The sequence below is a fragment of the Nomascus leucogenys genome, chromosome 24, assembly GCF_006542625.1.
Source record: "Nomascus leucogenys isolate Asia chromosome 24, Asia_NLE_v1, whole genome shotgun sequence".
NCBI lineage: Eukaryota > Metazoa > Chordata > Mammalia > Primates > Hylobatidae > Nomascus > Nomascus leucogenys.
The window spans coordinates 21,396,579-21,420,276 of record NC_044404.1 but is presented as its reverse complement, the minus strand read 5'-3'; the positions used below and the strand labels follow the sequence as shown (position 1 = coordinate 21,420,276).

Sequence of the window (23,698 nt, the reverse complement as noted above, 5' to 3'; positions counted from 1 at the left end):
TGCTTCTCTGCTAGGCACTGGGCTGAGGCCTTTCCGTGGCTCACTTTTTTAAGACGTGTAAGGATCCTTCGGGGTCGGCACCATGATCATCTCCATTCACATCCGTGGAAAGATGTGAAAGCCAAAGCATAAAAACGAAGTGAAATGACTTGGTCAGGGCCACACAGCCGCACTTGGCTGCTGGTCACTGTGTTGGGATGAGATGCCAGAAGCATGCTGCTGGGGAGCAGCGAGGAAGGGTAACTGCAAAGCCCGAGAGAGCTGCCTGGAGGAAAGCGCGTTAAGCTGAGGAGCCAGCCGGAGAAAGAAGGCAGACTCGAACTCCTGAGGGAGCCAGGAGGGAGGGTTTAGCAAGCCAGGCCAGGGTTCGTGGGCTTCATCCTGCCAGCTCCAGGGAGTCGGTGTGTGAGGCAGTCCCACTTTACAAAGTCCTGCCCAGGCCAAGCGTGGTGACTCATGACTGTAATCCCATCACTTAAGGAGGCTGAAGCCGGAGGATCGCTTGAGCCCAGGAGTTAGAGAGACCAGCCCGGGCAATATAATGAGATCTTGTCTCTACAAAAAAAATGTTTAAAATCAGCTAGGCATGATGCTACCCACCTGTGGTCCCAGCTACTCAGGAAGCTGAGGCAAGAGCATCACTTGATCCCATGAGTTTGGAGGCTGCAGTGAGCCATGATCACACCACTGTCTGGGTGACAGAGTGAGACCTAATCTCTTAAAAATAAAACAACAGTAAGAGCCATGGCTCACGTCTGTAATCCCAGCACTTTGGGAGGCCGAGGTGGGTGGATCATCTGAAGGCAGGAGTTCGAGACCAGCCTGGCCAATGTGGTGAAATCCTGTCTCTACTAAAAATACAAAAATTAGCCGGGCATGGTGGCGGGCACCTGTAGTCCCAGCTACTCGGGAGGCTGAGGCAGGAGAATTGAATCGCTTGAACCCGGAAGGCAGAGGTTACAGTGAGCCGAGATTAAGCGACTGCACTCCAGCCAGGGTGACAGAGTGAGACTCTGTCTCAAAAAAAAAAAAAAAAAAAAGAAAGTTCTGCCAGGAGCTGAAGGACTAAAGGGAGCTACAGTAGGAGATCAAGGGGGTCAGGGGGTCACCAGGGAAGGCATGCCGAGGGGACAGAGCCCAGTGGGCCTGGATAGAGGACCAGAGATGATTGATGGAGGCTGCCAGGCAGGTGGACAGGGTGGGCAGGTCAGTGGTCTGTATCAGTAGGAGTGAGAGGCTGCTGACCAGGTTTGGGGCTTGGGCATGGGGTGGCCTCCACAGCAGGCACTGAAGAATGGGCCAGCAACACTAGGTAAGACTCCCAGGGCCTCTGGCAGTTGAGTCAACACTGGGCCACGTGAGCGAGTGCTTCCCAGCGCTGTGTGTGTGGAGGCAAGTCTCTTGCTGCTGGCACATTCACGGGATCCCAGCCCTGGGACTCGGGGCCACGCCAGAGTGGTTGGCTCACAGGCTGGCAGGGCTGCTGCCTTCTCCAAGGGGCAGTTAGCAACCTTGACCTCCTACCTCTGCCCTGTGCCCTTGGCCTTCGAGTGTCTCCCTGAGTCTCACCTTGAGGCCTCCCCAGCCCCTGCCCACTTGCTGCCTTCCCGTGCACAGGCCCTCAGTTCCATCTGAGCCCTTGGTGGTGCAAAGGGGAGTCTCCCTCTCCAGGCCCCAGCAGTTATATCTGTCCCTATTTCCCACATCCCAGATGGGTGGCCCATAGCCTCTGAAGGAAGTTAGCCTAGAGAGCCAGGCTCTGGGTAGGAGGCACAAAAAAAGGGGGTGAGGCCCCAAGATGACCAGGAAGATCTGGGTTTGGGCTCCAGCTCTGGCAAGCTGCTTCCTTTCTCTGAGCCTCAGTCTCTGCATCTGTAAAATGGGGATCCTAGGACTTATCCCACAAGGTGATTGTGAGACACAAATAAGAGTATAAAAGAGCCTTGAGAACTGGGCAATGTCAAGGTCAATGACTGTTTTGTTTTATTTTATTTTACTTTATTTTATTCTATTTTATTTTATTTATCTCTTTTTTTTGTAGTTGAGACAGGGTCTTGCTCTGTCACCCAAGCTAGAGTGCAGTGGCGTGATCTCAGCTCACTGTAGCCTCAACCTTCTAGGCTCAAGCAATCCTTCCACCTCAGCCTCCCAAGTAGTGGGGCCACAGGTGGATGCCACCACACCTAGCTAATTTTTTTTTAAATTTTTTTGTAGAGACAAAGTCTCACTATGTTACCCAGGCTGGTCGCAAACTCCTGGGCCCAAACAGTCTGCCCGCCTCACCTCCCAAAGTGCTGGGATTACAAGCATGAGTGCCCAGCCGAAGGGTACATGATTTCTATTAATAACTCATATTTGACTTCTTGCTGTTGATATTAACCTCCATCACCTGGGCAATCTGTTATTTTCACTGAGTTTACAGCAGGGCTAGAGTAACGACAAATGTTGGCTGAACAAAGGCCAAGACTGGAAAATCTGGATGAGGGCAGAAGCAAATGGGAGGGGTGGTGAGGAAGACAAGGAGAAGCAAGCAGAAAGAGGTGGCCTGCGCAGGACGTCCCTCTGGTGCAGTTCACGCAGGGCTGGGCTGCTGGATGCCAGGCAGTTCACGTTCTACCTTACTCGGTATTTACAATGGCCCTTTTACGGATGAGGAAACTGAGACCTGAGGGTGAAAACAACATGTCCAAGGTCACATGAGCCAGGAAACCTGTGATTGGGCTCAGGTCTGTCTTAACTGCCTGATAAATGTTGTTTCTAACTCTGTTCCACAAAGGATTCATGATAGGTTATAAATAAAATACATTCAGTAAAACGACATGCAATACCAAATGGAAAATCAGAATCACGGAAAACAGAGTGGAAAATGTGGACAAGGAAAAAGCTGAACCTAAAGGCCAAGAAAGTGCCCATAGGTGAGTTTCTGATTTGGCTATGAGTCTCCTGGCAGCCAAAGAAAAAAGAGATACAAGCTGATTCCTGTTATTAAAAAGTAAAGAAGCAGTTTACACTTCCAGGAACTTCATAGTAAATTTAAAAATAAGTTAATCACATGGAAATTTCTCTGGTGAAAAATACTGGGAAATATGATGGATAATGTAATAATAATAAATGTCAAGTGGCATATCTTTAGAAATGATAGCCATATTTTTATATCTTACCCCTTGCCCAAAGTTGTCTTACTTGGGTTTGTTTTTGTTTTTTTGAGACAGGGTTTTGCTGTGTTTCCCAGGCTGGTCTTGAACTCCTGGCCTCAAGGAATCCTCCCACCTGGGTCTCCCAAAGTGCTGGGATTGCAGGCATGAGTCACCATGCCCAGCCAAGCACTTTATCTATATTAACTCGTTTAAGTGTCACCACAGTCCTATGAGGGAGGTACTATTATTATCATCATCATCCTCATTTGACAGATGAGTACTGAGGCACAGAGAGGCTGAGTCACTTGCTCAGGGTCACACAGTTGGGAAGTTCAGACTGGGGATCTGAAATGAGGTTTAGATCCAGAGCTTTTACCTGGTACATTATAGCATCTGTTAAATATAAGTGTTTAGCTACCAGATAATATGAGTGTGTTTTAGATGACATGTAAAGATTTAACAGGTCCCAGCCAATTACCAGCACCAAAAGTAGTAACTGATGGGGACTTCGGCCACAAAGGGCAGCGTCTCTAAGGAGCTGAGGCTTAGAGACAATGTGAAAGCAGCTGTGGAGGGTGTGGCTCAGTCCCAGGCCTCAGAATTTCACATGTGGGGCTTCCCTTTTCCACCTCACACCCCAAGATGCCTTAACGATCCCCCGCCTTTGGCCAACCAAACGCAAGAGCCATATGAGTGACTAATGTCGTCTGGGCAAAGGGGGTCATGCCCAGGTGCCACCAGGCCAGGAGGCTTTTGTCGCCAGAAACCTGTGCGTGTTTAGATTTCTCGTTTCTGCTCACCCCAGGCCTTTGATTTCCAAGGGTGGAGTTTCCAGAGCTGGGCACCGTCGCACCTTCATCTGGCTGTCATCACTTCCTCTGTGCAGCTGGGGCACCGGGGACTGAGGACGGGGCAGTCCACAGGGAGCCGTGGTTCTACCCCTCCACTTTTGGTTTCTGCCAGGCCCTTCTCATAAACACCAGACGCAGATTCAACCCAGATTTCTCCTCCATGGCCGCACACTGCCAGGAAGGGAACTGAGAAGACCAAAGCGGAGGTTCTTTACCTTCCCCAACGTGCTCGGGGCCAGGTGTGGCACCCACAACCGCAAATGAGACAATTAGGGAGAATAAGTGCTGGCTGCCCTGCCAGCCCAGAGCCTCAGTCTGCCCAGGGCACCCAGACTCTGTGAGGTTCCCACCTGAAGAAGCAGGTCCACCTTCCACAAGGAGCACAGGACAAAGAGTCCAGAACCCAGGTTCGAGGCCCAGCTCTGCCACTTTCTCGCCGCAGGGCTCGAGTTCTCTGGAGGCAGCGTAATGGAGTCAGTAGGTTTGGCAGGGGGAAGATTCGCATCCTGGCTCCCTCAGTCTCCAGGCAGGTGACTCAGGGCTGGGGGGAGGTCCTTTCTCCTCCCTGACCCTTGGTCATCTCATCTGCAAAGCGGAGGCGATGATTCTTATCTCAGGGACGAGGCATTGTGGGGTTAGGAGAGAATTGTCAAGTGGCATGGTTGGTTTTTGGTCTGTCCAGGCCCCTCCCCCTCTCTGTAAGCTGGAAGCGATACCTGTGAGGCTGAGGCTCTAGGTGCGTGTGGGGAGCCATTGAGGTAGTGAATGGAAGGCCCTGGGCGAAGGGCCCCAGGCAGCTGTTGAAATGTCACTCACCCACTGTGGACTTCCCACCAAGCAGAGCCCGCCAAGCCTTTCCCGTCTGAGGTGGGTTCAGTTTCACTACCGGGCTGAGGCAGGCATCTCAGGAAGGGGCCCTCGGCTTTTGTGTGCTGAAAAATAACCAGTCTACATCTCTGCTGATTTCTGCTTGGGAGTTCCGTGAGCTTCCTGCATCATCTGTCCACAGACAGGCTGCCGCAGGGTGGACATCAGAGTCCCTGGGGTGGCTTCCGGCCTCCCTCCCTTGCCTCCCGCCTTTGCTCAAACATCTGTAGAGGCTCCAGCCTCAGACTAAGCCCTTAAGGAGACAGGGTCCCACGAGACCCAGCCTCTGCCATCAGGGTTCTCCTGTCTAAAATGCTGTGTGCCTCAGTAAAAGGCAGCATGGGGTAGGGTGGCTGTGTGGGGACACAGAGCCAGGGACCAAATGCTGTCTGGGGTCCCTGGAGGGTGGTCAGGAGAGCTTGCCAGAAGGGGGCAATCTCTGAAATGAGACAGAAGGAGGAGGAGCCATCGCTTAACCACACCTGGGTGAGTTACTTCCCTGAGCCTCAGTTTCATTCTCTGTAAAAGGAACCAGTGATACCTGCTTCTGAGGGAAGGGTGAGAAGCTTAAAAGAGATGGTGGGTATAAAAGAACGGACAAATCCCTTACGCCACCCGGGTGAATCCCTTATACCACCCAGGTGCCCAGGGGAGATGTTCTGTGAACTGAACTTCTTTTTCAAAAGTCTTTTCCTCTGGCAGTCGACACCTGGTAACGTAGTGTAACCAAGTGTCCTATTCTAGAAAAAGCCCAGCTGCAACCCAGCAGTAAATGAAGCAGCCTCAGAGTCCCCTCTCTCTCTGGGATGGGTAATGGAAACTCCTCCACCCAATGGGAGTGAGGTAGAAGTCTCCAGAATTCAGACCCTTCCCATGCACCCTGCCTCCTCAGGGCCTGTGACCTTTAGATGTGTTCCCTGTTTCTGTAGGCATTATGAAGTTAGATGCAGGAGAATTCTTGAGAACTTGAAGGCACTTCCCCTCTACTTGTCCCCCCTTTGATTTTAACAACCGTTTATTGAGCACCTACTCTGTGCTGGGTGACGGAGAGTCTCTGTTGGACAGGCCAGACAAGGTCCCAGCCCCAATAAAGCTGTGGATTCTGGGAAGGGACAGAGAGAGTGATGATAAAGACATGGAAACAAAACAGTCTGCAACAAGTACTGTAAAGGAAAACAGGATGCTGTAACAGAGAATTTGGGGGACTGCTTAGGGTTCCTGGGACATTTGAGTTGCTGGTAGGCTGAGATCTGAAGTTGGAGCTGATCATGGGAGGAGTAGAGAGGAGGAAAAAACGTTCCAGATAGTGACAACAGCAGCAACAAAGGTCTTGGGGGAAGGGGAAACTTGTAGAAACTGAGGAGTTGCGTGAGGAGGTTGGGGGGTGGGGGTGGGGCGCTGGCAGCACAAGATGAGGGCCCAGCGTGGGCAGGGGCCATGGGGCCTGGTGAAGGGTTTGGATTTCATTCCAGGAACAGTGGAGGGTTTTTAAGCAGGGGAGTGGTAAGATCAGAATTTTATTTTTATTTTATTTATTTACTCAGACAAGATCTTGTTGTGTCGTCCAGGCTGGAGTGCAGTGGTGCAATCACAGCTCACTGTAGCCGCCACCTCCTGGCTTCAAGCGATTCTCCCACCTCAGCCTCCCAAGTAGCTGGGACTACAGGCGCATACCACCACGTCCTGCTAATTAAATATATATATATATATATTTTTTTTTTTTTTTTTCTTTTTGTACAGATGGGGTCCGTGTTGCCCAGGCTGGCCTAGAGTTAGACTCAAGTGATCCTCCTGCCTCAGCCTCCCAAAGTGCTGGGATTACAGGTGTGAACCACTGCACCCAGCCAGATTTCTGTGGTTTGTTTGTTTGAGATGGAGTCTCACTCTGTCACCCAGGCTAGAGTACAGTGGCACAATCTCAGCTCACTGCAACCTCCACCTCCTGGGTTCAAGCGATTCTCCTGCCTCAGCCTCCTGAGTAGCTGGGATTACAGACGCATGCCACCAGGCCCAGCTGATTTTTTGTGTTTTTAGGAGAGATGGGGTTTCATCATGTTGGCCAGGCTGGTCTTGAACTCCTGACCTCAAGTGATCCACCCAACTTGGCCTCCCAAAGTGTTGGGATTACAGGAGTGAGCGAGCCATGGCGCCTGGCCTCAGCCAGATTTCATTTTAAAGGCTCATCCTGGCTGCTGAGGGGGCTGTCAGAGGGCAGGAGTGGAAGCCAGGAGACCATCAGGAGCCACTGCCCTCACTGTCCCTGTGACATCAGGCCCCTCACCCCTCTAAACCTGTTTATTCACACATATGTGTGACTGTGAGAATCAAATCTGGAATGAGCAGAAATGCACTTTGCAAAGCTGAAAAGTACGCAAAATGCAGGGATTCCCACCTTGCTAGAAGCGGACAGTCCTTTGGAAATCTGCTGGGTTAGATCTCTCTGGGGTTCTTGGTTGGGACAGTGCTGGGGCTGAGTCCCTAACTGAACACCTCATATCCGAGAGAGCCCCCTTTCCCTGCCTAGGGTTACAGGAGAGGGCTCAGGGGCTGGGGAGGGGGGCACCTGGCTGAGGCCCGAGTCTTGAGGGGGAAGATGGAAAAGAAGGGTCCCTTTCCTGGCTTCTGACTCCCCCTGGAACAATGGTTCTCTTGTGTTGCAGGGAGGGCGACACCTTTGAGCACGGGGGTGACCACTGGACCACCCCGCAGCCATCCAAATGCACACACACAGCTCCTTTCATCCCGTGTCAGGGAGTTCTCTGAAATTTTCTGAAACTCATTCACAAACTCTGGCTTAAAGGCCTCTGAGCTTTTTAGAAAGGGGAACTGAAAGGGGACACCTACCTTTTTACCCCACCTTTTTTGTCTGGTCTTTCTAGCATTAACCCCCTAGACAGACCTAAAGGCCGATGCTGGGGGGAACCTGTTTTGATTGCTCTGGGCCAAATCGAGGGCACCTTCCTGATACTTTTGTTATCTGCCACTGGGGACCCCGTTGTTGAAGGGGGACTTAAGATTTTCTCGAAGGAGGGGTCACTGTGAGGGCCTTTCCTGCCTGCTAGGGGCTTCAGTTTGGGGGCCCCCTCTCCCAACCTCCAGGGAAGGGAGGAGTCCCCATCTCCCCCGGGCCTCTTGGGTCTTGGGGTCTCCCCGGGAGGCCGGAGGTTGGGAACCGGGCGCCGGCGAAACGATCAGGCCCCGCCCGCGAAGGTGGTGCAACGCCTGGCCCGGCCCATCCCATCCCATCCCATCCCGGCCACCCGGGCAGGGGGACCAGGCGGGCAGCGGGGCCAGGCGTCTGGGGCGCAGCATGCGGGGCGTGTGGCCGCCGCCCCCGGTGTCCGCCCTGCTGTCGGCGCTGGGGGTGAGGCGGGCGCGGCCAGGAGGGCGGGGGCGGGGGGCGGGGGGCGGGCGGCGGGCGGGACCCCTTCCCGCACGGGCCGCTCCGTGGGCCGGTCTCGGTCTCGGGTGTCCAGGCCGGGGCGGGGCGCGGCGGTGGCGGCGCCAGGGTCGGGGCCGCTTCCCCATTCGGGCGCGAGAGCCATGGAGGCGCTGAGGGAGTCCGTGCTGCATTTGGCCTTGCAGATGTCGACCTACAAGCGGGCCACGCTGGACGAGGAGGACCTGGTGGACTCGCTGTCAGAGGGCGACTCGTACCCCAACGGCCTGCAGGTAGGCGCCCTCCGCTCCCTCCCGATGTCCAGGCGCCCCGGGCCCGGGCATGCGCGCTGCTGCTGCCGCGCCCCCTGCCCCTACCTACCCCGCCTCTTCCCCTCCCTTCCCCTCCCACGTCCCGCCATCCGGGAGGGGCCGCGCCTCCCCGCAGCTGGAGCTCCGCCCGGAGAAGCCTTCCGGAGCCCACCAGTCTCCCCTCACCTGCCCCCGCCATCCCCAGAGCCTCCTGGCCGGCTGCTTCTGGGGCCACAGCCCAGGTGGCAGAGTTGGAAGCACCCCCGAGACCCGAACTGGTCCAGTTCCCTTTCCATAGAAGGCACAGTTTGTGAATGTCCCGGGACTTGCCCAGGCCCATTACCAGCAGAATCTACAGCTGTTTCTGTTGTAGCGTGGAAAGACTTGCATCCCTGGAACCCACTCCCCCAGTCCGGGGCAAACTGGGAAAGTTGGTCACCTTATCCGGGAGGCAGTACCCCCCCTCCTCTTCCTCTTGCCCTCCCAATACCTGAGTTTCCTGGGGTCAGGAACCTGTCCTCTGCCCCCTCTCCCTGCCCCTTTTCCAGCCTACTCAGGAAGTCCAATCCCTCCCCTCCCCAGGGTCTCCGCCTGTGGGCATCTCATCTGCCCACTCCTGGGGAGGGCCCCACCCCCGTCCCTGCCTTGTGACAGGACATTGAGCAAGGCTGCTTTCTGCCCTCCCCTCCCTGGGGGGCTGCACTGGGACAGTTGTGGCCAAGACCTCAGCGTTGGAGGGGTTTGGAGCCAGCCAGGTGCGTGGGAAGGTGCTGGAAACGAAGCGGACACCCTAGGAGACCCAGTGGTCTGGCTCTTGAGAAGCCAGTGTAGAAAGAGGAGCTGGGGCACCCCAGTTCCCAGAGGACTTCTGCCAGGTAGACCAAGGGAAGTATTCGGGAGAATCTTGGGGCCACTTGGTGAACTGGCACACAACTCTTCCCAAAGGTGAGCTTAGGATGAGTGGACGCTTACAGACACGCCTCTTAGAAGCAGGAATAATCCTCCCAGCGCAGGGAGACACCACTGATGGAGTTCCTCCTCCAGGAGTCACATAGGCCCAGGGTACCCAAACTCATGGACCCAAGGGCTCTATCCACTGGGATGTGTGGTACCCCTGCTTAACCTTCAGGAACACCCCTGAGAGCTGTAGGGATTACTGTCCCCACTTACAGATGTGGAAACTGAGGCTCTGAGAGGGGCAACCACTGGCCTTCGGTCACAGAGCTAAAAATCCGAGAGCGACACGTCAAACCCGGTCTGTCTGAAACCGCTTCCCAGTGGACTCTTCTTAAGAGGCTGAAGCCAGCAGGAAATTAGATTTCTGGGGCAGGTGCTTTTCCCTTCTCAAGTCAAAACAGAATCTAATCAGCAATGTTTTTCAGTCTCATCTTCCACAGAAGGGTCTAAATATATCAACACAAAAGCATTTCAGAATTCACAGCAAAGTAATAATGCTGTGTTGCTGTTATCCTCACAGCAGCCTGTTTGGGGTATAGCCTTTTTCAGATGAAATAGCACATTTCTCTGGGGAGGGCCCCCGGCCAAGCAGGAGGAGCCCCGTCTCTGAAGCCAGCGACCCGGGTTTGAATTCTTACTCCACTCATGACCTTGGGCTAGTGGCTTAATCTCTTTCAGTGGTGATGGCCTCACTGTGAAATGGGTGTTAGAGAAAGTGGATGTCATGCATATTATACGGGGCCTGCTAGGATTATTGTTTTCTGGCCCATGAAGTAAGGGCTGGCGTGGCCATGTTATTGATGATAAAGGTGAGGTACAAAGAGAGGTTAGAGACATTCCTGGGGTCGCATCGTTGTCATCTATGGTTGGAGTTAGTGTCCTGTCCCCAAATGGATACATTTTCCACTTTCCTTGCAGGAAAAGGCAAAGAGGTTATGCAAGGATTTGGGGCATTTTTGTGGGTACCCAGCTTGGCTTGTGTGGCGCTGCCATAACTTCCCCACAGTGAACATGAATTAGCCAGTGCTTGCTTTTCTGAGTCAAGAACCCATTCATCTCCATTTATGAGGCAGAGTATTCTATTAATTGAATGTTTTCAATCATTGGTTTTTTTTCCCCCAATGTAAAAGCTTTATATGCTCACTTGGGGGAGAAAAAAAGATAGTCAAATATAAAAAGGAATTAAAAACGGAGCAGTAATCCTGCCACTTGGAGATAACGGTTTCTGGTTTTTCACACTTGTATGTATATATTTTTAAACATAATTGAGCTCACTGTAAATACACAATGTTATATCCCGCATTTTTCATTCAGCATCATCTACATTGTCAGAAACTTCTGAAACATGCTGCCATTAAAAATCATAACACCTCATGGTACCAACATATAAAAATATATTTATTCAATCCACTGTAGTTGGACACAGGCTCAATTGCTGTCACTCTATGGGTGACCCATTTTTTAGCTTTTCAGATTATTTCCTTTGGGCCGGTTGCTAGCAACACAACTTCTCCCTCAACTTTATTTATTTATATTTATTTATTTATTTTGAGACAGAGTCTCTCTCTGTTGTAGAGGCTGGAGTGCAGTGGCGCAATCTCAGCTCACTGCAACCTCCACCTCCCAGGTTCAGGCGATTCTCCTGCCTCAGCCTCCGGAGTAGCTGGGATTACAGGCGCACGTCACCACACTCGGCTAATATTGGTATTTTCAGTAGAGACGAGGTTTTGCCATGTTGGCCAGGCTGGTCTCGAACTCCTGCCCTCAAGTGATCCTCCTGCCTCAGCCTCCCAAAGTGCTGGGATTACAGGCATGAGCCACCATGTCCAGCCTGCGCCCTCAATTTTAGACTTTTTAAAATAGACCCTTCACCCCAAATCCTTTCTCTTGATGGACAGCTAAAAAATAAGCTACTTGATTTTTCAAGATTTTGAAGTCCATTAGTTTTGGGAAGTACCAAGTGATCAACACCAATAACTAATATATGAAAACTTCCATTTTTCAGCCAAACTTGCCACATTTGTTACTTTATTAGTTGCCACATTTATTTATTTATTATTATTGGACCTGCTGGCCAGTGTTGAATTTAACCAGAGCAAAATTCTACCTGTACCTCACCTGAAAGGGTTTTTCTTTGTCTTTCTTTTTTTATTTTTTTTGAGACAAGGTCTCACTCTGTTGCCTAGGGTAGAGTGCAGTGGAGCAATCTGGGCTTACTGCAGCCTTGACCTGTGATTCTCTCACCTCAGCCTCCCAAATAGCTGGAACTACAGGCACGTGCCACCATGCCTGGCTAATTTTTTTGTATATTTAGTAGAGATGGGGTTTTGCCATGTTGCCCAGGCTGGTCTCGAACTCCTGGCCTCAGGTGATCCTCCTGCCTCAGCCTCCCAAAGGGCTGGGATTACAGCCGCCGTGCCTAACCTTTTCTTTTTCTTTATCCCATATTTTAGGCAAAGATTACTTGCAGTCTGCTAAAGTGAGTCACTCTGAACCAAGGACAGAATTCAAAGGAAGCTGGCTCTAACTTGGAGCCCCAGCTCTGTCTCTCCTGGGCTGTGAGACCTGAAAGCAACTCGCTTCCACAGCTTTCTTTGTAAAATGGGGTTAATATTATTAGCCCACCTCTCAGAGCTGTAAAGGCTCAAATGGGACAGTATGAGGGAAAGCATTTTGGATAATGCTTAGAAAATGGATTTGGTTATTAGGTTATTATGAGGATTATTACAGAAACTTACTATGAGTGACATGATATAATAATATACATCTAAATATGCTAGCTTTTGCTCTGAAGCCTCTGCTCTGCCAAAGCCAGTTGCCTGATCTTCCCACACCTGAACATACACCATTTTCAGTGGCAGGAAGGGAAATAGCTGAAGTTACACCTGCAGCCTGAACTAAGGAGCAGATGGCCATGTCTACCAAAACCTTTGAAATTCATTCAATTACTTCTAAAAATCTTTTTTTGTTGTTGTTAAGAAAAAAAGAAAGGTGAGATACTAAATTCTTACAGTTTTCTCATTTTTTTCCCACCTTGCACAGGGCGCTCTTCTCTTCTCTTCTCTCTCTTTTTTTTTTTTTTTTTTGGAGACAGAGTCTTGCTTATTGCCCAGGCTGGAGTGCAATGGCACAATCTCGGCTCACTGCAACCTCTACCTCCTGGGTTCAAGCAATTCTCCCACCTCGGCCTCCCCAGTAGCTGGAATTACAGGCATGTGCCACCACGCGTGACTAATTTTTGTATTTTTAGTAGAGACGGAGTTTTACCCTGTTGGCCAGCCTGGCCTCAAACTCCCCACCTCAGGTGATCCACCCGCCTCGGCCTCCCAAAGTGTTGGATTACAGGCATGAGCCACTGTGCCCAGCCTTTTTTTTTTTTTTTTTTTTTTGAGGCAGGGTCTCGCTCTGTTGCCCAGGCTGGAGTGCAGTGGCATGATCATGGCTCACTGCAGCCTTGAATTCCTGGGCTCAAGCGATCCTCTCACCTTGGCTTCCCAAAGTGCTGGGATTACAGATATGAGCCATCATGCCTGGCCAAGGCTGTCTTTCCAGAGTGATTTCAGGGACAAGCCCACTCAATACTTTAAAAAGACAGGTCTGTTTACCTGGAGTTGTTATCAACTCTGCCTATTATAGCCTTGAGGTTCGAGAGTCTGAGAAGTCACACCTGGGACCTCATCCAGCCTCCTCATTTTAGAGATGGGAGACTGAGGCCCAGAGACTGCCCAGCAACACACAGTGGGATATTTGACTTCTCAGGGTTACCATCTTTCTCCCATGCTGTGGAGAGCTGGGTGTTCCTTCTGGGAAGCGAGGAAAGCTGGAAAGTACTTGTAAATATTAGCCTTTGATTCTTGCTAAGATGTGAGGAGTGCCCTCCCCTACAACGGATCATATTTTAAGCTGTTACCAGTCATTTAAAGTCAGGCATCTGCGTGGGGTGGCAGACAGGGCTCAGGCGGAGACAAGAGGACACAAGGACTTGAGAGTTTTGCTCTGGACAGACCCCAGTGCCTCAGCCAGAAGGCCACCTCATGGAAACTTTACTGGAAGAAACTTCCCCAAACTGACTGGGGAACTTCCGGAGGCAGGGTTCCTCGCAGGCTGGGCTGTCACAGTCGACTTGCTCTGAAAGGCTTACTCCAGGGAGCCTGGTGCCCCTGCCAGCGCTCCCGGGTGGCCCGGCTTCTGGGCTGCAGAGGGATGGGATCCCTGCCAGACCCTTGGCCAGACCACTCCCATTGCTGCTTCTTGCAGCCCAGGTTGCTGGGTTCTGCCATCCCTTCCGACCTGCCTCTGAAAACCTGGCTTCGCCTGGCTCCCCACCCTTTCTGCTCCTGGCTTGTCTCCTGGGCCCCAGGCAGCGGGCCCCGTCCTCACCTGCAGAACTTGTTCTTGCTGTAAGCCTAGGTGAGCCAAGCACTCAATTCTGTAACCAAATATGTGTCCCGGATTAGGGCTTTGTTCCCTTGGCCGCGGAAACCGTGGGAACTCCTAGCTGGACAGCGCTGCTCTTTTTCCCTTACTCTAGCTCTCTCGCTCTTTCTGTTTCTCTGGCTCTCTCATTTCTTTGTCTCGTTCTCCACCTCTCTCTTTTGAGGGCACCCCCTCCCTCTCATTCTCTTTCTGCCTCCCACGGCAACAAGTAGGAAATTAAGCCCACCAGCGAGCTGAGCATCTGCAGTGATTTCTGCATCTTCCAGGCGTCAGCGCTGCCTCTTAGCGGATGGCCATTGCACAGTCCCCTCTCCTGAGATGGACCGGGCTGCCTGCCACCAATCCTCCTACCCTCCAAGCTGCTCAGGCCAGTCTCCCATGCTTGACAGGACCTCATTTCCAAAAGAAAACTAAGAAACCAGTCGCATCTCCCCATGCTGTGACCTCATCTCATGGATCCCCTCCACAGTCCCATGAAGGAGGCTGGGCAGGTGCGACAAGGATGCAAAGAGAAGAGACTCAGCCAAGGCCAGTGGCCATTGGAAGCAGATCGGTGCCCTGACTCATGGCCCAGCCCTTTCCATTGCACCCAGGAATTGGCCAACCTGCCCTGGAGAGGCCTCCTGATCCTGGCCCAGTACCTTTAGGTGACTTCTCCTGCCCCAGGGAGAGGCATCTGGATTCGTTCTGCCTTCAGAGACAAGGCTTATCCAGAAACCATGAGGCCCGTAGCCGATAGTACAAGTCAAGCAAAGAGCAAGACAAAGGTTAAAAAGCCCATTTTCAAACTCCATTTGCCATTCTTGCCTGGAACTATGAATTTTTATTCAATTCTGGCTTAATTTTAATTTAATTTTGCAGTTAACACCATCTGTTTAGATTCAGCCCTTTGCATCAAACAGTGAGGGTCAGCTCCACTTCCTGTGGTAGGTCTGCGGCTGCCAGTCCTGGAGACATGGGTTGCCTCACTGTTCTCTCTCCTCTCTCTTTGCCTTCATGCCCCGACTTCTGTGTTTCTTCTGGAGCTAACGCTAATACCTACTCTTAGGAATGTTGTGAAGATAGGCTGGGTGCAGTGGCTCACGCCCATAATCCCAGCACTTTGGGAAGCTGAGGTGGGCAGATCACCTGAGGTCAAGAGTTTGAGACCAGCCTGGCCAACATGGCGAAACCCTGTCTTTACTAAAAATACAAAAATTAGCCGGGCGTGGTAGCACGTGCCTGTAATCTCAGCTACTCAGGAGGCTGAGGCAGGAGAAGCGCTTGAACCCGGGAGGCAGAGGTTGCAGTAAGCCGAGATCGTGCCATTGCACTCCAGCCTGGGTAACAGAGGGAGACTCCGTCTCAAAAAAACAAAACAAAACACTCTCTCACGGCCTCCTTGTGCCCTGTGAGCCGAGCCATGATAATGGGGGCATGAGAGGCCTAAAGGAGGAAGGATGAAACAAGTTCAGGGGCAGCAGGACACATACGTCAGTGTCCCTAGGCAAGGCAGTGCCTGCTTCAAGTCCTTGGGAACCCTCTGAGTACCAGAGACCAAGGTAAAGTGTGTGAGGTAACTGATTACTCTGAAAAAGCACTTTATAAACATTTGAGTACAGTGTACATGTTAGCATCATACCAGGCTGTCTCTCTCTGCACCAGGCCCTCACAGCCTGAAGTTTTAATTCATGAAGGTAGCATGGTCTGAAACTTTCATTGCTCACTTTTTCAGAAGAGATTCTTGAGGGATTTGAGCGGGCGGCATCCCTCCCACTGCCTGACCCAGCTGCTTCAGTGTCTGAGCCTCCTGGACCTCCATGGAAGTGTCTCTAAGCCCCAAGATCCTTTGCTCAGTTTTGTTTTGTTTTGGTTTGGTTTTTTTCCGAGATGGAGGCTCTCTCTGTCGCCCAGGCCGGAGTGCAGTGGCGCAATCTCAGCTCACTGCAACCTCTGCCTCCCGGGTTCAAGCGATTCTCCTGCCTCAGCCTCCCGAGTAGCTGGGATTACAGGCGCCCATCACCACTCCCGGCTAATTTTTCTGTTTTTTAGTAGAGATGTGGTTTCTCTATGTTGGCCAGGCTGGTCTTGAACTCCTGACCTCAGGTGATCCTCCCACCTCGGCCTCCCAAACTGTTGGGACTACAGGCGTGAGCCCCCGCGCCCAGCCCCTTTTCTCAGTTTTGGAACCCAATTTTTTTTTTCCACAGAAAGTGCTTGTGTTCCTCCATCTCTGGTGCAGCAATTCCTAGTCATTTCCTGCCCAGTAAATACCTAACCATGTCCACGTGGCTTCTCACTACCCTTCCCTCAAGTGACCCACTTCATTTCCCCGAGTGCCAGGGTGGGACTCCCTCAGGGCTCTGACCCGGCACCAGGGGCACCCCTCAGGCTGTTGGTGGGGCCGTTGCAGGTCAGAGTCTGAGTCTCCTCATCGTCCCTGACAGCTCCCCCTCTTCCTGGAAAGCCTTGCTCCCTCCACCCTGCCCTTCCCAAAGGATAAATCTAATCATGTCACTCCAGTCCTCAAGAGGAAGTCCAGGCTCTTAACCTGGCTTTCTGTGCCCCTTAGGATCCAGGCCCTCCTCTCCTCTCCCATTCCCTCTTATCTGGCCAGCTCCTACTTATTCTGACTGACCCAGGCCAGACATTACCCCTTCCAGGAAGCCCTCCCTGATTGAACCCCCGCCCACCCCAGTCTGTTTCTTTATCTGCCTCCCTGCTGGGCTGTGTATTTCCAGCATGGCCCTGAGTTGGTGCTCAGCTGTTAGCACATGACACAGTGTCACTGAACACATGTCACCCCACCTTCAGGAGACCCTTCCTGTCCTGTGGCCGTGGGTTTTGCAGGAAGCATCTCTTGGAACAGAGAAGAACCCCAAGCTGCCTTGGGTGTGAGAGGCCTGGGCCGTCGGCCCCTATTGCTGCTGGCTGGTGTGTCCCTCCTCGGGCAGGGAGGGCCCTGCCACACCCTGCACTTCCTCTCATTGTGCCTCTCTTCCTGTTTAGCTAGACTGTTAGGCTGGAGGGATTTTTCCTCCCTTTCAGGACCTGAATGGAGCTATTTCTCCTTGCATCTCTGCCAACATGTCCCAGGATCCACCTCTGATGCACTGGTGGGCTCGGGCATCAACAGCTTTGGGTTCCAATCCCAGCTGTCCCCATTCAGCTGGGTGGTGAGAAGCCAGGGTCTCACCTCTCTGGACCTCAGTTTCCTCACTTGTAAAAAGAAAAAAACAAGGTGGCTTGCGTGTTTTTGCGTGGGATTATGAGGGTTTAATGAGCTAAGGATGTCTGTGCTTCTGGGAAATGTGAGCCATGGCTGTGTCACCCTTGTCCCTGACCCCGCTGATGTGGGGGCTCTGCAGAGAGCCCAGCTGGGTACTCACTGGATGCCTGCAAGTCCAAACATCCTGTTCTTTTTTGAACTCCTCACTGGAGAAACAGGGAAAAGCTGTAGTTTTTTCCTTCCACTCATATCGAGTGACACAAAAAAACAAGCCTGTCGGGGCCGAGCTGCTTGACTCTCTGATGTTTGGGAGCAGATCTGAGCAGCTGAGCAGGGTGGCTGTTCCTTTCCTGGATTAGGGCTGAATCTGTGGGAACCAGACCACCTCTGAGACAGGAGGCAGCCCTGATGCCTCCCCAGGGCCTGGGCCTGCTGCGGAGCCCCTTCCTCCAAGGGAAGCGGGGCCCGGGGCTCACGTCTTCCCCACCCCTCCTGCCTCCTTCCCTGCAGGTGAACTTCCACAGCTCCCGGAGTGGCCAGAGGTGCTGGGCTGCACGGACCCAGGTGGAGAAGCGGCTGGTGGTGCTGGTGACACTTCTGGCGGCAGGACTGGTGGCCTGCTTGGCAGCGCTGGGCATCCAGTACCAGACAAGTAGGTGCCTCCGTGTTGCATGGTGGGCTTGACTCACTCCTGCCCCCGGCTCTGTCAACTTGGGTGAGGGGGGCTTCCCTGCTTAAACGGGGGCAGGCCTCTGAGGCCCAGGAGGGAGCCAGGCCCAGGGGCGTCTGGGTGCTGAGACAGACCAAGACCTGGGAAGTGGGCGGTGTGGGTGGTATAAAGGTCTCACACGTGAGTCCACATCCTGTCCCAGCAACTTACTGGCTGTGTGACACTGGAGAAGTCACTTATTCCCTCAGCCTGTGTCTTCTCTAATTTAAATGGGAAAACAGTACCCAACTGGGCGATGGGTCTGCGGACTAGAGGTAACATAGTCACATAGCTGGTGCCTCGTAGGACTTCTTCAGCTTTAGCTCTGGGTACTGTTGTTGCTAGGATGTGGGGTAATTACACACATAGGCTGACATTGTCTGCTATCTCTAGTTCCAATAAAATAACAATAATGCCCTCTGTTTACTGAGCTCTTTCCTCGGACCAAATACCACACCCCTCGCTTCAGATGCAATCTCATTTCCTCCTGGAGGCAGCCCTGTGAGGTGTGGTTACTTTTGGCCCCTTTTCCGTATTAGGAAACTGAGGCACTGAGATAGAGTGACTTGCTAATCCAATGCGGAGGTTGGAATTCACCCACAGGCTACTGGGCTCAAGCCCAGGCTCCACCTCCCTTTGTAATCCAAGTACGCTCCAGAGCGCATTACACCCCCAGGAGAGCTGCCTTTCCAGGATCCAGCCGCCCATCGTGTTCCTTGGTCGGTGCCTTTGTCCCACTTTGAATGGTGATACAATTGGGCCAGTCTGATCCTGCTACAATTGGGCCACTCTGATCTCAGACCTCCTGTAGGGGTCTGAGACTGGTTCTCTGTTTCCAACTGAGTGGATCCAGCCAGCTGCCTCACACAGGATTGATGCTCAGTAAATGCTTATGAAGTGCGAAGGGGTGGATCCAAGTTAGAAGTAAGAATGCGGAATTAGCCAAAGCCAGGACCTCTCAGTCCCCTGTGCCCCAACATCTATTCTGATGGCAGATGGTTCACCTAGTTGAGCAGCCTCTGGGGGCTCTGCTCAGCGTCCCACCCACTGACTCGGTCACTCACCCCATGAGAGAGATTAGGAGCTTTCACAGGATCTGGGAACATCCACTCCAGGCTGTGTGGAGCCTTCCCTCTGTGAAGTTGCTGGCCTGCGAGGGTGGCCACGGTGCGCTGGGGTGGGGAGGGGACTCAGGGGCCTAGCAAAGAGCAGGGCCTTCATCTGAGCATTCTTCCATCCCTCCTGGGTTAGGCACACAGGTATTCATTAATTCCACAAAGACAGGTTGTACTTAAGGAATAATTGCTTGATTAGTTAACTATAATGGTTTGTAGGTGTTTTACCAAATGTGCCTGGCTCAGCAGGTGCTTAATGCATATTTGACTAATTAATGACTAGTTTTCAGGCACTTAACCAGATGTGCTTAGCATAGTGCCTATGCCATAGGTGTGCAGATAGTAAAATGAATAAATTAATGTTTGAATGAACAAAGGGGTAAGAAGGAAGATCAAGCTGGGAACAGCCTTTCTCTGCTGAGTGTATGTATATTGTGTGATTGTGTCCTGGTGTGTGTGTGTGTGTGTGTGTGTTTGTGCCTCCTCTACTAACAGGACACAAGCTCGTCATCCTCTCCTGCCACTGCCATGTCGCCTCATCCTAAATCAGCTCTAGTTCAGAACCCCCTGCTGGTCAGTGTGGACCCTGGCCAGCACATCTGCACAGCCCTTGGCTCAGAGCAGCGGGAGCTGGCCAGACTCCGGCAGCCAGTGTTGCCCTGACACTGCCCCTCGGAGCTCCCAAGATACGTCTTCACCAGAAACCAGGAGGGAGTCCCCACGGGCCAGCTCCTGATGATCAGACCCAAAACATTTCTGTTGTTATTGCCCAGCAGGGCCCCTTGGGAGGAATCCTGCTTCTGCCTCCGTTGTGTCCCTCTCTGGGTCTCAGAAGGATTTTCTCCAGCCTGGACCTGGGAGAGGAACATTCTTCCCCTGGAGTGGAGCTGGGCAGAGGATCAGGTGACCCCTGAGCCACCTGAGAAAGCAGTGGCCACCCCAGATATTAACAGTAACCTCATTACCCAGGAGCAGGTGCTGGTGCCAGCCACATCTGAGCAAACATCAGGCCAGTCAAAGCAAATCTGGCCGGGCGCAGTAGCTTACGCCTGTAATCCCAGCACTTTGGGAGGCCGAGATGGACAGATCACCTGAGGTCAAGATGTTCGAGACCAGCCTGAGCAACAGTGAAACCCCGTCTCTACTAAAAATACAAACATTAGCCAGGCATGGTGGCGCACAACTGTAGTCCCAGCTACTCAGGTGGCTGTGGTGGTGCACACCAGCTACTCGAGAGGTTGAGGCAGGAGAATCAGTTGAACCTGGGAGGCAGAGATTGCAGTGAGCCAAGATGGCACCACTGCACTCCAGCCTGGGTGACAGAGCAAGACTCTGTCTCAAAAAAAAAAAAAAAAAAAAGCAAATCTTCTGATGATTCTGAAGGCCAGCCTCTGGGAATGCCTGGGCACATAGTACAGTTTTACCTACCTTCCTGCTATGCTTCCTTTCCAGAAACATGCTGGTGCTTTGCAAACAGAGGCAGCGAAACAAACAATACGTTCTCCAAGAACATATTTTAAAGAAAGCATTCTACACAGTTTTGAGGCCAGGCTGTCCAGATGAGTGTCTGTAAATTAAATCTGGGATCTGTTTCTGCTTTCTCAATTGATCATGCATGTCCCAAAGGAAAGAAATGTTTGCTGCCTCTGCAGGTGGTGAACAAGTGCTGAATAAGGCCTTTCATTCATTCGGTTGTTCATTCAAAAACACGTATTGAGGCCGGGCGCACTGGCTCACGCCTGTAATCCTAGCCCTTTGGGAGGCCGAGGCGGGTGGATCACCTGAGGTCAAGAGTTCAAGACCAGCCTGGCCAACATGGTGAAGCCTCGTGTCTACTAAAAATACAAAAATTAGCCAGGCGTGGTGTTGGATGCCTGTAATCCTAGCTACTCAGGAGGGTGAGGCAGGAGAATTGCTTGAACCCAGGAGGCAGAGGTTGCAGTGAGTCTAGCTTGTGCCACTGCACTTCAGCCTGGGCGACAGAGCAAAAACTCTGTCTCAAAAAAAAAAAAAAAAAAACCACGTATTAAACAGCTGCTAGTTGCCAAATACAGTGCTAGACAATGGAAATATAAAAACGCATAGGATATTGGCCTGCCCTGAAGTTCACATTCTAGTAGGAGAGGTGGACAAGGAGGTGGTCGTGACATAGCACAGTAGCACAGCAGGCACCCAGGCCGCTGAGGGGCCCAGAGAGGGAGGGGGGTCTAGGAAGGTTTCCCTAGGAAGACGGGGCATTAGATGAGGGGGCCTGGAAACCATGAAGTCATCAAAATGCATGAAGCACCTCCTCGGCCAGGAATATTTCATGAAGTTTCTGCAAACCATTAAATAGTTAAATAATCAAGCCATTGCTCCTTAAGCACCTCGTAGGTCCCTAGCCCAGTGTCCAGCAAAGTAGGCACTTAGTGAAGAACTCAAACCTCTGAGACTGCTTTATTTATTTATTTTTTGGAGACAGAGTCTCACTCTTGTCACCCAGGCTGGAGTGCAGTGGTGTGATCTTGGCTCACTGCAACCTCCACCTCCCGGGTTCAAAAGATTCTCCTGCCTCAGCCTCCTGAGTAGCTGGGATTACAGGTGCCCACCATCATGCCTGGCTAATTTTTGTATTTTTAGTAGAGATGGGGTTTCACCATGTTGGCCAGGCTGGTCTCGAACTCCTGACCTCAGGTGATCCGCCCACCTCGGCCTCCCAGAGTGCTGGGATTACAGGCATGAGCCACTGAGCCCAGCCTCTGAGACTGACTTCTGGGACTAGTTTCTTGTTTTGTTTTTAAACCCAAGTCCCTGTGTGATAACAGCAAAAACCTTAATCAGTTAATTAATCAGTTTGTCTCTCTCTCACACACAGACACATTCACACAGATTCTGATGCGTCTTCCCGCGTTAGGCTCACTCTCAGCCTGTCTCCTGCGCATCTCCACCAGCCAAGATATTGTAAAATTTTCCTTCCTGTGGTTTGATGTGTGAAAACAATAGGTATTCTTTTCCTTCTCTAAGTATGGAGTTATATCGTAATACTCAACAGGCTCTTTCAAACTACATGGAAATTCTCTCCCTGCCCCATAAAGATTCTGGTGCCTTCCCTGAGTTTGGGAGCGGAGCATGCAACTGTGATTAAGACGATTTGATTTAGAGATATTTAAAATGGCACCATCACCCCCACCATTTCCTTTCTCTGTTTTCATGCGTAATGGCTCCATACTTTTTTTATGGCACACCTCTCGGCTGTGAACAATAATTTTTAATTGTTGTGTGATTATCTCAAAGTCAGATCACCCTGATTTTCCTGCTGTTGTACGGCTGCTCTGAGCCCTTTGTCAGCCACGCATCTGAAGGACTTTGTGTTTGTCATCAAATGTTACTAATTCCACAAATGAACCTCTGCCCACTGGCCTTATGTTCCTGAGTGAGGTGAACACTGCCCCTACTAGCTCGTGCGTTCTTTGCTGCGCTCTAAAGACTGGCCTGAAACTTCAGACCCTGAGACTCGAGGAAGCTGAGCCCCCGTGCCCAGCCATGGCCATCATCACTGTGAAATTGGTCCTACCTTTCTTCCTAACTTTTAGGTGGAGAAACTGAGGCACGGAGTGATGAGGTCACTTGCCCAAAGCTCCACTGGCAAAAGTAGAAAACTGGATTTGAACCCAGGTCTAGTGGCCTCCAAAGTCCACCCTGTCTCACTGCCTCCCTGTGTGGTGGGGAAATGGATCTCAGCAGTCAGGCTGCACCAGCCCCTGGTTTGACTGGCAAAGAGGCGGGGAAGGAAAGCAGAAAAACACAGCCTTGGCATGGCTGGACCGAGACAGGCCTGGGCCCAGCTCTCAGCTCTCCGCCCTCCCACATAGCTGGGCGACCTTGTTCCATTCACTCCCTCAGTTTCCTCATCTTTAACTAGGGACGTGATGCCTGCATCTGATGACTTGTAATGAGTTAAATGAGATCCTGAATGTGTGCAAAGTGCCTGGTGCACAGCGATGTTCAGTAAAGTCCCTTTGGTCATCAGCACAGCCTGGGTGGATGGACGATGGGGCTGGGCCTGTGATTCTCTGTCCTGCACAGTCAGCTTCGTGTTGCTGCCTCAGGCCAGGCCTCTGCACAGGCCACCCAGGCTTTGGGTCCTTTGGGAGAGCTCAGCTGCCAACCTTGAGGCAGGGCTCTGGCCCTTTCCTCTTGCCTCTGGCAAACCAGTCTCCTCACTCTTATCCCCCAGGATTGAGTGCAATGGCTAGATCTTGGCTCACTGCAACCTCCACCTCCCGGGTTCAAACGATTCTTCTGCCTCTGCCTCCCAAGTAGCTGGGATTAAGTCGGCCTCCCAAAGTGCTGGGATTACAGGCGTCAGCCGCTGCACCCGGCATAGCCTTTGGGTTTTTGAGGATTCCTTGAGGTCACTCACTCTCCTGCTTGTACGCAGGAGTGATTTTTCCTATTTCCGCCTTCCATTTCTAATAGGCTTTCCTCCTTCCTATGTCCTGTCATCCATACTGTCTACATCACCCTTTTGGCACATAGTAAATGTTCAGTTTGTTTTTGTAGAAAGGAGGACAGACATTTCTCCTATTGTTCCATTTTGATTTATGTGTATATCCCCAACTGAATTGTTAGCTCTTCGATTAAAGGACTCTGCCTTTTTATGCCCAATACCCCAGTACCCTATACACACACACACACACACACACACACGCACACACACGCACGGGCACACACTTTCATGCTGGCGC

General features: G+C 51.9%; 1 protein-coding gene across 2 annotated transcripts in view; it reads left to right on the top strand.

Annotated features, from left to right (window-relative positions):
* Positions 1–23,698, top strand: part of ECE1 (endothelin converting enzyme 1) — a 127,456-nt gene that overhangs the window by 46,523 nt on the left and 57,235 nt on the right. Inside the window, exons 1-3 of one of the 2 annotated variants that reach the window (XM_030805165.1) lie at positions 8,070–8,219; positions 8,441–8,527; positions 17,658–17,799. In XM_030805165.1, the coding sequence (XP_030661025.1) occupies positions 8,166–8,219; positions 8,441–8,527; positions 17,658–17,799 (283 nt within the window). In that variant the 5' untranslated portion in view covers positions 8,070–8,165. Of the gene's footprint in view, positions 1–8,069; positions 8,220–8,440; positions 8,528–17,657; positions 17,800–23,698 lie in introns of those variants that run through there. The other variant, XM_030805166.1, reaches the window with a different exon arrangement.